The 15,205-nt window shown below is 43.0% G+C and overlaps 1 protein-coding gene across 1 annotated transcript in view; it reads left to right on the top strand.

Annotated features, from left to right (window-relative positions):
- LOC115155665 (calcium/calmodulin-dependent 3',5'-cyclic nucleotide phosphodiesterase 1A) overlaps positions 1–15,205 on the top strand; it is an 85,728-nt gene that overhangs the window by 1,611 nt on the left and 68,912 nt on the right. The window contains exon 2 of the mRNA XM_029702520.1: positions 5,361–5,387. Coding sequence (XP_029558380.1) covers positions 5,361–5,387 — 27 coding nt within the window. The remainder of the gene's footprint in view (positions 1–5,360; positions 5,388–15,205) is intronic.

Below are 15,205 nucleotides of genomic sequence, written 5' to 3'. Positions count from 1 at the left end.
CAGAGGTTAGAGTAGAGCAGGGCAGATATCTGTCCATAATTATTAGGCGGGCTGATCTAAGTCAGCACACTGGGGGAAACGGTGACCACTGACTAGCTGTTTTCTGGCTGGTTGGGTGGCTGTCTGGTTAACTGGCTGATCTCAGAGATTAAAAACATTCTAATCCTCTCAGCTCACAAAGAGCAGCACGCACGTACGCACGCAGACACACGCAGACACACACACACACACACACACACACACACACACACACACACACACACACACACACACACACACACACACACACATTATTTAATCAAATCAAATCAAATGTATTTATAAAGCCCTTTTTACATTTAGTCAGGCCTCTCCACTGGGCACTGCAATAACATGGTGTCACTCTGAGCCTCTGTTTACAGAGCATTTGGAAAGTACTCAGGCCCCTTCCATTTTTCCACATTTTGTTACGTTACAGCCTTATTCTGAAATGGATTAAATAAAAAAATGTCTTCATTAATATACACACAATACCCCACAATGACAAAGCAAAACAGAAATACCCTACCTTATTTACATAAGTATTCAGACCCGTTCCTATGAGACTCGAAATTGAGCTCAGTCCACCTGTGGTAAATTCAATTGATTGGACATGATTTGGAAAGGCACACACCTGTCTATATAAGGTCCCACAGTTGACAGTGCAGTTCAGAGCAAAAACCAAGCCATGAGGTAGAAGGAATTGTCCGTAGAGCTCCGAGACAGGATTGTGTCGAGGCACAGATCTGGGGAAGGGTACCAAAACATGTCAGTGGCCTCCATCATTCTTAAATGGAAGAAGTTTGGAACCACCAAGACAATTCCTAGAGCTGGCCGCCAGGTCAAACTGAGCAATCGGGGGAGAAGGGCCTTGGTCAGCGAGGTGACCAAGAACCCGATGGTCACTCTGACAGAGCTCCAGAGTTCCTCTGTGGCGATGGGAGAACCTTCCAGAAGGACAATGGCCTTCATGGTAGAGTGGTCAGACGGAAGCCACTCCTCAGTAAAAGGCACAAGACAGCCCGCCTGGAGTTTGCCAAAAGGCACCTAAAATACTCTCAGATCATGAGAAACAAGATTCTCTGGTCTGAAGAAACCAAGATTGAACTCTTTGGCCTGAATGCCAAGTATTCACGTCTGGAAGAAACCTTGCACCATCCCTACAGTGAAGCATGGTGGTGGCAGCATCATGTTGTGTGGATGATTTTCAGTGGCTGGGACTGGGAGACTTGTCAGGATCGAGGGAAAGATGAATGGAGCAACATACAGAGAGATCCTTGATGATAACCTGCTCCAGAGCACAGGGGGACATACAGGCATACATACAGGGGGACATACAGGCAGACATACAGGCAGACATACAGGGGGACATACAGGCAGACATACAGGGGGACATACAGAGGGACATATAGGCAGACATACAGGGGGACATACAGGCGGACATACAGGCGGACATACAGGGGGACATACAGGCGGACATGCAGGCAGACATACAGGCATACATACAGGGGGACATACAGGCAGACATACAGGGGGACATACAGGTGGACATACAGGCGGACATACAGGGGGACATACAGGGGGACATGCAGGTGGACATACAGGCAGACATACAGGGGGACATACAGGCAGACATACAGGGGGACATACAGGCGGACATACAGGGGGACATGCAGGTGGACATACAGGCAGACATACAGGGGGACATACAGGCAGACATACAGGGGGACATACAGGGTCACATACAGGGGGACGTACAGGCGGACATACAGGGGGACATACAGGCAGACATACAGGGGGACATACAGGCGGACATACAGGGGGACATACAGGCAGGCATCCAGGGGGACATACAGGGGGACATACAGGCAGACATACAGGGGGACATACAGGCAGACATACAGGGGGACATACAGGTGGACATACAGGCGGACATACAGGGGGACATACAGGGGGACCTACAGGGTCACATGCAGGCGGACAAACAGGCGGACATACAGGCAGACATACAGGGGGACATACAGGCGGACATACAGGGGGACATACAGGCTGACATACAGGGTCACATACAGGGGGACATACAGGGTCACATACAGGGGGACATACAGGCGGACATACAGGGGGACATACAGGGGGACATACAGGGTCACATACAGGGGGACTTGCAGGCGGACATACAGGCAGACATACAGGGGGACATACAGGCAGACATACAGGGGGACATACAGGCAGACATACAGGGGGACATACAGGGTCACATACAGGGGGACATACAGGCAGACATACAGGGGGACATACAGGGTCACATACAGGGGGACATGCAGGCGGACATACAGGCAGACATACAGGGGGACATACAGGCAGACATACAGGGGGACATACAGGCAGACATACAGGGGGACATACAGGGTCACATACAGGGGGACATACAGGCAGACATACAGGGGGACATACAGGGTCACATACAGGGGGACATGCAGGCGGACATACAGGCAGACATACAGGGGGACATACAGGCAGACATACAGGGGGACATACAGGCTGACATACAGGGGGACATACAGGCGGACCTACAGGGTCACATGCAGGCGGACAAACAGGCGGACATACAGGCAGACATACAGGGGGACATACAGGCGGACATACAGGGGGACATACATGCAGGCATCCAGGGGGACATACAGGCAGACATACAGGGTCACATACAGGGGGACATACAGGGTCACATACAGGCAGGCATCCAGGGGGACATGCAGGTGGACATACAGGGGGACATACAGGGGGACATACAGGGGGACATACAAGGTCACACACAGGGTCACATACAGGGGGACATGCAGGGGACATACAGGGTCACATACAGGGGGACATACAGGGTCACATACAGGGGGACATACAGGGGGACATACAGGGTCACATACAGGGGGACATACAGGGTCACATACAGGGGGACATACAGGGGGACATATAGGGGGACATGTAAGGGGACATACAGGGTGACATACAGGGGGAGATACAGGGGGACATACAGGGTCACATATAGGGGGACATACAGGCAGTAGTGTCATCTGCTTCATGGCCCACATGCCATCAGGCAACTCCACCAGCTCCATCCCAGGGCTTGTGTTTGACGGGGGTGTCACCATATAAGTTAAACCTCCGCCCTCCGTCAGAGGAACATCTGCTGATAGTCTACCCGCACCCGTTATTTCCTCTCTGCCTTTGACTGGTTCTTGCTGCTCTCTAGCTGCTTGTGGTTGAGCACTCTTCCTGTCCTTCTTCTTCTTCATCTTTCTTGTTTCAGTGTTACCAGAATTCTGTTAGTGGACTGGAGGAGTCATCAGGTCATATCAACTCGGTTCATTCACAACAACATACAGGAGGAAATGATTGACAAAATGATTACGCAAAATTTTTGTGATTTAGTTCTTATCTCATAACTTCTTGTTAAAGATGGTTTAAAGTTTTTTAAATAAAATGAGACAAACACATTTTGTGTGATGCATCATTTACTGCTGTTGATGATTACTGTGAGTGTAATAATTCCTCTCCCAACATTCCTCCTCTTCACTGGATTGTCACACCAGATGAAACGTGTTGGTGTGTGTGTGCTCTTGTTGGTGTGTGTGTGCTCTTGTTGGTGTGTGTATGTGTGTGTGTTCGAGTGTGTGTATGTGTGTGTGTTCGTGTGTGTGTGTGTGTGTGTGTGTGTGTGTGTGTGTGTATGTGTGTGTGTGAGAGAGAGAGAGAGAGAGAGAGAGAGAGAGAGAGAGAGAGAGAGTCCTCCCCTCCCCTACAGTTAGAAAGAGACTGACTGGAGAGAAGAGGGAAAACAGGAAAAAGAGCTCCTTCATAACTAGTCTGAATCCCCCAGACAATACTGCTCCATAGCAGAAACACACTCATTATTTCTTTCTAGGTCAGTGCCTCTCAAATAGAGTTCTGCTACCCGACCCGAACCCGACGAGCTCCAACATTATACATTGGGTAGGGCCTGTTTATTCATCTATAACTAGGATACGGCCAGGGCTCGGGTATCACTACATTGATCACTAACATTTTGAAGCTGAACCATTTGCTCGTGCTCTGCTGCACAGTACAGTCATATCTGACTAAGATCATAACATGATGTCAGAAGTGCTTCAACCTCGCCAAATATAAAATAGGAGAGATTATTTCACAGAAAAATAATAATGTTGTCGGAGTTTAGAGTGACAAAAAGTAGCTAAAAGCTAACTGCTCTCTCATGTCTCTTCATTGAGCAGAGCAGCCCAAGCGGAGCCGTTGCTATGGATACTCACAGACAGAGCTGCCATGAGCAGAGCGCTTTCAGAGCGAGCTGCACGCAGGGAGCGAGTGACAGACAGAGAGCAGCAGCTAATGGATTTACTAACAGAGGAAGTTATATCTGATTTCAGGTTTCAGGCAGGGCTTTAAATTTGGCAGAATCAATCGTGCCTGTGTAGGGTAGGGCCTGAACATTGCGGGCATGGGTATGGCTCGGGCTTAAAATTCATGCTCTCGCAGGGCTCTACTCTGAAATGGCACCCTATTCCCTGTTTAGCAGGGTTGTTGAATTTTAATTGAAGTAGTAAACAGGTTCCAGAATTGCAATTCGAATTTGAGTTAAAGGAAATATAATTGAATTCAGTGCGATTCAATGAAATTCTAATTCCTCTTCTATTCTATATTAGTTGTTGTCTATACATGTACATAAAACATCAAACGTCGTTATATACATGCATATAAAATATTGTTGAAATAATTCATTTTCACAACAAGCTCTTGATTAATGATCAACGAAAACAAAACCTGTATGCGAATATTATTTAGTTATTATATTATTTCATTATTCACTTACAAAAAATACTACATTTCCCAGAATGCACCAGTTTAACACTAAAGTTAACCTCAAGGCCTTCAAAAAGAAGCAAAAGAAATGCAATGGTTGGTGGAAATATAATTGGCTATCCTAAGCACTAAGGTGGTATCTGGAAGTGTGACCTGTCATATTCAATTAAATGTTCTATCACTGAGTGGAATTTATTTGAATTGCACTGAATTAAATTCTACTTCCTGTAACTAAAACTCAAATTCTACATCCTGTAGGGTGTAGCCAATTCAATTTCAACTCATGAGTTAAATGGGAGTCAATTTAAAAATTCTGAATTGAGCCCAACCCTGCTATTTAGTGCACTACTTTTGACTGAAAAGCTCTGGTCAAAAGTGCACTATAGGAATAAGGGAATAGGGTGACATTTGGGCTGCAGCTCTATCTCAGAGTGATGGTGTACTTTGTATGGCCTATTAATCTAATGTACACTCCTCATCTTGTTTTTCAGGCAGAAGTACAAAAACACGTCTCAAAGGTACGTCCCATGGTGTCTGTCTGTCTACTGTCTCTCTACTTTATCAAACATGCCCACATGCTATACTATGATACCAACTCTTCTTATCTTATGCATACAGTCATTAGCCTACACATGTATAACACAAAGCATTGGTAGATGTTGCCTTAGATCAATCTTTCAACAAACAATCTGTTAGCGCTGAATTGTCATACGTAAAGAGGCTTTATTTGACAGTAAAGTATCTATAGGATGAAGCGTATTAGGCTCTTGTTGTAGCTTTACTGTATGTGGGTTCAAATACTTTATTCATACTAAACAGTACTGTGTGGGTTTAAATACTTTATTCATACTAAACAGTACTGTGTGGGTTTAAATACTTCATTCATACTATACTTTACTGTGTGGGTTTAGAGAGTCTTGTTACTAGGGTTGCAAAATTACAGGAATTACTGTTTGGAGGAACCCAGAATTTCTGCTTATTCCCTCCTGATTCAGGGAATCCTCCAACTGGGATTTCAGGAAAACCAGGGAATTTATTGAAAATTCCCAGAATTTTGCAACACTACTTGATACTTGATACTTGATGCCTCATCCCGTCAGTAGAGGATGCCTGGTATTTTTTTTAAATGCCTTCCTCACCATCTTAAATAAGCATGCCCCATTCAAGAAATGTAGAACCAGGAACAAATATAGCCCTTGGTTCTCTCCAGACCTGACTGCCCTTAACCAACACAAAAACATCCTGTGGCGTTCTGCATTAGCATCGAACAGCCCCCGTGATATGTAACTTTTCAGGGAAGTTAGAAACCAATATACACAGGCAGTTAGAAAAGCCAAGGCTAGCTTTTTCAAGCAGAAATTTGCTTCCTGCAACACAAACTCAAAAAGGTTCTGGGACACTGTTAAGTCCATGGAGAATAAGAGCACCTCCTGCCCACTGCACTGAGGATAGGAAACTCTGTCACCACCGATAAATCCACTATAATTGAGAATTTCAATAAGCATTTTTCTACGGCTGGCCATGCTTTCCACCTGGCTACACCTACCCCGGTCAACAGCACTGCACCCCCCACAGCTACTCACCCAAGCCTTCCCCATTTCTCCTTCTCCCAAATCCAGTCAGCTGATGTTCTGAAAGAGCTGCAAAATTTGGACCCCTACAAATCAGCCGGGCTAGACAATCTGGACCCTTTCTTTCTAAAATTATCTGCCGAAATTGTTGCAACACCTATTACTAGCCTGTTCAACCTCTCTTTCGTGTTGTCTGAGATTCCCAAAGATTGGAAAGCAGCTGCGGTCATCCCTCTCTTCAAAGGGGGGGACACTCTTGACCCAAACTGCTACAGACCTATATCTATCCTACCCTGCCTTTCTAAGGTCTTCGAAAGCCAAGTCAACAAACAGATTACCGACCATTTCGAATCCCACCGCACCTTCTCCGCTATGCAATCTGGTTTCAGAGCTGGTCATGGGTGCACCTCAGCCACGCTCAAGGTCCTAAACGATATCTTAACCGCCATCGATAAGAAACAATACTGTGCAGCCGTATTCATTGACCTGGCCAAGGCTTTCAACTCTGTCAATCACCACATCCTCATTGGCAGACTCAATAGCCTTGGTTTCTCAAATGATTGCCTCGCCTGGTTCACCAACTACTTCTCTGATAGAGTTTAGTGTGTCAAATCGGAGGGCCTGTTGTCCGGACCTCTGGCAGTCTCTATGGGGGTGCCACAGGGTTCAATTCTTGGGCCGACTCGCTTCTCTGTATACATCAATGATGTCGCTCTTGCTGCTGGTGAGTCTCTGATCCACCTCTACGCAGACTACACCATTCTGTATACGTCTGGCCCTTCTTTGGACACCGTGTTAACAACCCTCCAGAGGAGCTTCAATGCCATACGACTCTCCTTCCATGGCCTCCAACTGCTCTTAAATACAAGTAAAACTAAATGCATGCTCTTCAACCAATCGCTGCCTGCACCTGCCCGCCCATCCAGCATCACTACTCTGGACGGTTCTGACTTACCTAGGTGTCTGGTTAGACTGTAAACTCTCCTTCCAGACTCACATCAAACATCTCCAATCCAAAGTTAAATCTTGAATTGGCTTTCTATATCACAACAAAGTATCCGTCACTCATGCTGCCAAACATACCCTTGTAAACCTGACCATCCTACCGATCCTCGACTTCAGCGATGTCATTTACAAAATAGCCTCCAATACCCTACTCAATAAATTGGATGCAGTCTATCACAGTGCCATCCGTTTTGTCACCAAAGCCCCATATACTACCCACCACTGCGACCTGTATGCTCTCGTTGGCTGGCCCTCGCTTCATACTCGTCGCCAAACCCACTGGCTCCAGGTCATCTACAAGACCCTGCTAGGTAAAGTCCCCCCTTATCTCAGCTCGCTGGTCACCATAGCAGCACCCACCTGAAGCACGTGCTCCAGCAGGTATATCTCTCTGGTCACCCCCAAAGCCAATTCCTCTTTCAGCCGCCCCTCCTTCCAGTTCTCTGCTGCCAATGACTGGAACGAAATACAAAAATCTCTGAAACTGGAAACACTTATCTCCCTCACTAGCTTTAAGCACCAGCTGTCAGAGCAGCTCACAGATTACTGCACCTGTACATAGCCCATCTATAATTTAGCCCAAACAACTACCTCTTCCCCTACTGTATTTATTTATTTATTTATTTTGCTCCTTTGCACCCCATTATTTCAATTTCTACTTTGCACTTTCTTCCACTGCAAATCTACCATTCCAGTGTTTTACTTGCTATATTCTATTTACTTCGCCACCATGGCCTTTTTTTGCCTTTACCTCCCTTATCTCACCTCATTTGCTCACATTGTATATAGACTTATTTTTCTACTGTATTATTGACTGTATGTTTGTTTTACTCCATGTGTAACTCTGTGTTGTTTTATGTGTCGAACTGCTTTGCTTTATCTTGGCCAGGTCGCAATTGTAAATGAGACCTTGTTCTCAACTTGCCTACCTGGTTAAATAATGGTGGAAAAAACTAAAAAAACACCCCTTTCCTACAGTATGGGTGAACTGTGGTGGGGTCAGTGACTCTCACAAAGAGCACATTCAGACAATGTTAAGTTGAATGAAGTGGCCTTCACACACACACACACACACACACACACACACACACACACACACACACACACACACACACACACACACACACACACACACACACACACACACACACACACACACACACAAACAGAGGGAGACACGCAGGCACACACACACACACACTTCCCAGCTGCATTATGCATTCTCCTGTTGAACGCTTGCATTTATGTAACATGCTCACAGAGAGGTGCTCTTCTACAATGGCCCTTGTCGGAGACAGTCAGGCCCTCAGCACAGCTCTATCTGTCTGTCTGTCTTTCTCTGAGATGTAAGGGTGGGTGTGGGTTGTGAAGTGTGGAGAAATATATTGATACAGAACTCTGCATTAGTATTCCACTGCAGTACGTAGAGTCAGGTGCAACAGAACTGAACTGTGAAGATGTAGTTATACAGTATTCATCAGAACTGAACTGTGGAGATGTGGTTATACAGTATTCAACAGAACTAAACTGTTTGAGATGTGGTTATACAGTATTCCACAGAACTAAACTGTTTGAGATGTGGTTATACAGTATTCAACAGAACTGAACTGTAAAGATGTAGTTATACAGTATTCAACAGAACCTAAACTCTAGAGATGTGGTTATACAGAATTCAACAGAACTGAACTGTAAAGATGTAGTTATACAGTATTCAACAGAACTGAACTCTAGAGATGTGGTTATACAGAATTCAACAGAACTAAACTCTAGAGATGTGGTTATACAGTATTCAACAGAACTGAGGAGATGTGGTTATACAGTATTCAACAGAACTGAGGAGATGTGGTTATACAGTATTCAACAGATCTAAACTCTAGAGATGTGGTTATACAGTATTCAACAGAACTAAACTGTTTGAGATGTGGTTATACAGTATTCAACAGAACTGAACTGTTTGAGATGTGGTTATACAGTATTCAACAGAACTGAACTGTTTGAGATGTGGTTATACAGTATTCAACAGAACTGAACTGTTTGAGATGTGGTTATACAGTATTCAACAGAACTGAACTGTAAAGATGTGGTTATACAGTATTCAACAGAACTAAACTCTAGAGACGTGGTTATACAGTATTCAACAGAACTAAACTGTTTGAGATGTGGTTATACAGTATTCAACAGAACTGAACTGTGTGAGATGTGGTTATACAGTATTCAACAGAACTAAACTGTGTGAGATGTGGTTATACAGTATTCAACAGAACTAAACTCTAGAGACGTGGTTATACAGTATTCAACAGAACTGAACTCTAGAGATGTGGTTATACAGTATTCAACAGAACTAAACTGTTTGAGATGTGGTTATACAGTATTCAACAGCACTAAACTCTAGAGATGTGGTTATACAGTATTCAACAGAACTAAACTCTAGAGATGTGGTTATACAGTATTCAACAGAACTAAACTGTTTCAGATGTGGTTATACAGTATTCAACAGCACTAAACTCTAGAGATGTGGTTATACAGTATTCAACAGAACTAAACTGTTTGAGATGTGGTTATACAGTATTCAACAGCACTGTATCAATGTGGTTAGAGGGTGAGGGAAAAATCTGTGCACCAGAACAAAGTTCCTCGTTAGTCGTCGCATCCCACAGTGTATTGACAGACGGTGCGATACGGTGCCATATAATTGCATCTCTCCACGAGAAATTAGAGGGTACAGTATTTGGCCAATGACTCAGGGAGCAGTCGCTTAAGGGAATTGTTGTGAACTGTGTAGTTGCACAGATCGCATGGATTTATTGTCCATTCTCTGCTGTGTTAAAACAGGGTTCAGTGATTGATAAACCATCATTCTGTTACCTTTTCATGAATAGATAATGTTAGTTAATGGTTTTGATTGAAACAGGTTTTGTAGCAATAATGACTTTCAAATATTGAATCATATTTAGAGTCATTTCAGACTGCCCATAGAGTTCTCTCCACTAGAGGTACCTGATGAACTATCCCACTCAATCCACTCAATGTGACATCAACAGGGGATACTATACAGTATGTTCAAAATGGGTTCACTTCAATCAATCAATTGTATTAAAACCCAGAATTCTGGAAAGTGCCATTCAGATTTAGCTTTGAGGATGCCATAGGTAAAATGGGCCATCTGTTTACTGAAGCTCTGTCTACTGTTAGAGTGTAATAGCTTTTCATCAGGCATCAATGATATGAGCAGAACAGATATGAGTCAAGCTGTGACTTCAAGAGCCAACTGTCAGTCAAGCTGTCTCAGTAAAAGTGTGAAGATATGATGTATTCATAGTACATGCAGCTTGTCTCCAGAGTGAGCAGAGGCCAGATACGTAATGCATAGTGCAGACATACAGATGTTCCTGCACTGCAGGAAAATGCAGATGAGCTTTGTGATTTACATAAATTCATTGAAAACCCACACTAAACTAGGGCTGGGCGATAAATCAATATCAATAATTATCGAGGTAATTACTTCCCTCAATAACGATGTAAAAACCTTTAGTTTCATTTTCGATAATGTCGATATAGAATAATTAGGTTACAGCAGTCCATTTCACCTCTGTGACGCAGCAGGAACGTGCGGAGAAGTGACATACGCCCACTAAAAACCACTTAGCACCTCAAGTGATGGAGGAGCAGTCAACACTGACAACGTTTATTCCCTACAAGCAAACATCAAAAAAGACAAAGACATCACAAATGCTATTATGCATTTCATTGCTAAGGACATGCTACCAATTATCACAGTCGAAAAGGAAGGTTTCAAGAGGCTTATCCCTGGCCGCAAATAATGGAACAATTTTCCTTCAAGTATAATTTTAAGTGTATCACAAGTGCTCACATAATAATAAAAAATGTTTAACCTTTATTTAACTAGGCAAGTCAGTTAAGAACAACATCTTATTTACAATGACGACCTATCAGGGAACACTGGGTTAACTGCCTTGTTCAGGGGTAGAATGACAGATTGCTACCTTGTCAGCTCGGGGATTCGATCTAGCAACCTGTCGGTTACTAGTCCAACGCTCTAACCACGGTTTGTTCAGGCTTTCTTGAGTTTGAAGCAGATATGCACCTTTTAAACATTACTTGATTAATATCGGGATAATTATCGTTATCGTATGAAAAAATATATAGATATCGTGATCATTTATTTGCCAAATCGTTCAGCCCTACACTAAACACACAGTTATATTAAGAGTATTGCACTTCTCATGTAGCCTACTTTTTGCCAGCTAATAACCAAACCACCAAACTAAACTGTTCGAGATGTGGTTATACAGTATTCAACAGAACTAAACTCTAGAGATGTGGTTATACATTTTTCTACTGTAGCCAATGACTGGAACAAACTACAAAAATCTCTAAAACTGGAAACACTTATCTCCCTCACTAGCAAAATGATGGACTAAAGGATTTTTTGGCTGCGACAATAATCAAATCAAATCAAATCAAATGTTATTTGTCACATTTTTTATTAATTTATTTTTTATTTCACCATTATTTAACCAGGTAGGCAAGTTGAGAACATGTTCTCATTTACAATTGCGACCTGGCCAAGATAAAGCAAAGCAGTTTGACACATACAACAACACAGAGTTACACATGGAGTAAAACAAACATCATACAGTAGAAAAATAAGTCTATATACAAAGTGAGCAAATGAGGTGAGATAAGGGAGGTAAAGGCAAAAAAGGCCATGGTGGCGAATTAAATACAATATAGCAAGTTAAACACTGGAATAGTAGATTTGCAGTGGAAGAAAGTGCAAAGTAGAAATAGAAATAATGGGGTGCAAAGGAGCAAAATAAATAAATAAATACAGTAGGTAGTTGTTTGGGCTAAATTATAGATGGGCTATGTACAGGTGCAATAATCTGTGAGCTGCTCTGACAGCTGGTGCTTAAAGCTAGTGAGGGAGATAAGTGTTTCGTTTTAGAGATTTTTGTAGTTCGTTCCAGTCATTGGCAGCAGAGAACTGGAAGGAGGGGCGGCCGAAGGAGGAATTGGCTTTGGGGTGACCAGAGAGATATACCTGCTGGAGCGCGTGCTACAGGTGGGTGCTGCTATGGTGACCAGCGAGCTGAGATAAGGGGGAACTTTATCTAGCAGGGTCTTGTAGATGACCTGGAGCCAGTGGGTTTGGTGACGAGTATGAAGCGAGGGCCAGCCAACGAGAGCGTACAGGTTGCAGTGGTGGGTAGTATATGGGGCTTTGGTGGCAAAACGGATGGCACTGTGATAGACTGCATGCGCCGAATACAACAGGTGTAGACCTTACAGTGAAATGCTTACTTACAAGCCCTTAACCAACAATGCTTTAAGAAGTTAAGAAGAAAAATGTGTTAAGTAAAAAATTGCTAAGTAAAAAAAAATACAAAAATAATGGTAACAAATAATTAAACAGCAGCAGTAAAATAAAAATAGCGAGGCTACATACAGCGGGTACCGGTACAGAGTCAATGTGCGGGGGCACCAGTTAGTTGAGGTAATTGAGGTAATATCTACATGTAGGTAGAGTTAAAGTGACCATGCATAGGTAATAACATAATAACAGAGGGTCTGGGTAGCCATTTGATTAGCTGTTCAGGAGTCTTATGGCTTGGGGGTAGAAGCTGTTAAGAAGCCGTTTGGGCCTAGACTTGGCGCCCCAGTACTGCTTGCTGTGCGGTAACAGAGAGAACAGTCTATGACTAGGGTGGCTGGAGTCTTTGACAATTTTTAGGGCCTTGCTCTGACACCGCCTAGTATAGAGGTCCTGGATGGCAGGAAGCTTGGCCCCGGTGATGTACTGGGCCGTACGCACTACCCTCTGTAGTGCTTTGCGGTCGGAGGCCGAGCAGTTGCCATACCAGGCAGTGATGCAACCAGTCAGGATGCTCTCGATGGTGCAGCTGTAGAACCAATGCAGCTGAATCAATATAGGTAAAATGAAGGTCCTACAACTCTACTAAGTACCAGTGTGCAAAGTTCTTATGTATTACTTAAATCGTTTTTTTAGGTATCTGTACTTTACTTTACTATTTATATTTTTGACAACTTTTACTTCACTACATTCCTAAAGAAAATAATGTACTTTTACTCCATAGATTTTCCCTCACACTCAAAAGTATTCGTTACATTTTGAATGCTTAACAGGACAGGAAAATGGCCCAATTCACGCACTTATCAAGAGAACATCCCTGGTCATCCCTACTGCCTCTGATTTGACGTACTCATTAAACACAAAAGCTTCATTTTTAAACGATGTATGCGTGTTGTAGTGTGCCCCTGGCTATCCGTAAAAAAATATATAATAATAATAATAATAATTGTGCTGTCTGGTTTGCTTAATTTAATCAATTTGAAATGATTGATACTTTTACTTTTGATACTTAAGTATATTTTTGAAATTACATTTACTTTTGATACTTAAGTATATTTAAAACCAAATACCTTTTAAACTTTTACTCAAGTAGTATTTTCCTGGATGACTTTCACTTTTACTTGAATCATTTTCTATTAAGTTATCTTTACTTTTTCTCAAGTATGACAATGGTATACTTTTTCCACCACTGCTAAGTACTTATTCTTTAGTATAAGTATCCTTTAGTAAAGTATCCCTGACTCTGATTTCGCTCTAGCTATACCTTCTGTCAAGTCTGCATCTCTGAACCCTTTGTATTGTCTAAAAGCATTCAGTGTAAAAGCAATAGTTTACTTGGCCAAATGCTTACACTCAAGCCCTCTCTAACATATTATCATATCCAACACTATTTTAGCCACTGTTCCTACATTTTATTTCCAAGGGTGTAAAAGCTTTTGTTCCAGCATATAAATCAAGCTGTGCCTCTGACAGTCAACTGTCAGTAAAAAGCATGAAGAGATGATGTATTCATAGTACATGCAGCTTGACTCCAGATTGTGCAGAGGATAGGGTAGATGGCAATAAACTACTTTTCCTTTTAGTATCCCTGGCTTTGACTCCTCTCCATCTATACCTTGAGTCATGCTCAGTAGCTACGGTACGTCTCTGACTCCAATGCTTCTGTTGTGTGCACAGAACCCTGGCCCTGAAGCATCGCCATCTCATCTATTCTGTAGTGTGCATATATGCTCAGTGGCTCTGTCTTCCTGACCCTCTGTGGTCACTAAAGATCCCATGGCATTTACTGTAAGAGTAGGGGTGTTAATTCCCAATCTAATTCCCAATCTGACCCTCATACTGTACAATCATGGCCACCTGATCATCGCCAGCTTCCAATTGGCTCATTCATCCCCTCTCCTCTCCTCTGTAACTATTCCCCAGGTCATTGCTGTAAATGAGAATGTGTTCTCAGTCAACTTACCTGGTAAAATACGGGTAAAATAAAAGATTTAAAACTCCTTGAACCCTATCCACCCAAATCCAAACCCTTGTTGTGTGTGTGTGTGTGTGTGTGTGTGTGTGTGTGTGTGTGTACTTGCGTGTGCTGGGACTCCAATCGAGCTGTAACCTTCTATTGTGTACATATGTACATGTATGTTCAGTAAGTCTCTGTCCCTGACCTAGCAGCAGATTGGTTGATTGATCCACTGTGCTCGAGTGTTTCCTGGCAACTAGCTGTTTTGTTCTCTCTGGGTTTTTTTTCTTCATTGTCACACTTGCCAGTGATAGGCAGCTCTTAATGAGCAGCCAATCATTGTGATGTGTAGCCATTCTATTCAGGAATGTGGCCTTCATTGCTATAATGTTTAATTGGTTTCTGATA

Source organism: Salmo trutta, chromosome 20, assembly GCF_901001165.1.
Source record: "Salmo trutta chromosome 20, fSalTru1.1, whole genome shotgun sequence".
In the NCBI taxonomy this organism is placed as follows: domain Eukaryota; kingdom Metazoa; phylum Chordata; class Actinopteri; order Salmoniformes; family Salmonidae; genus Salmo; species Salmo trutta.
Note: the sequence above shows the minus strand (reverse complement) of the source record. Positions and strands in the feature narration are given on the sequence as shown.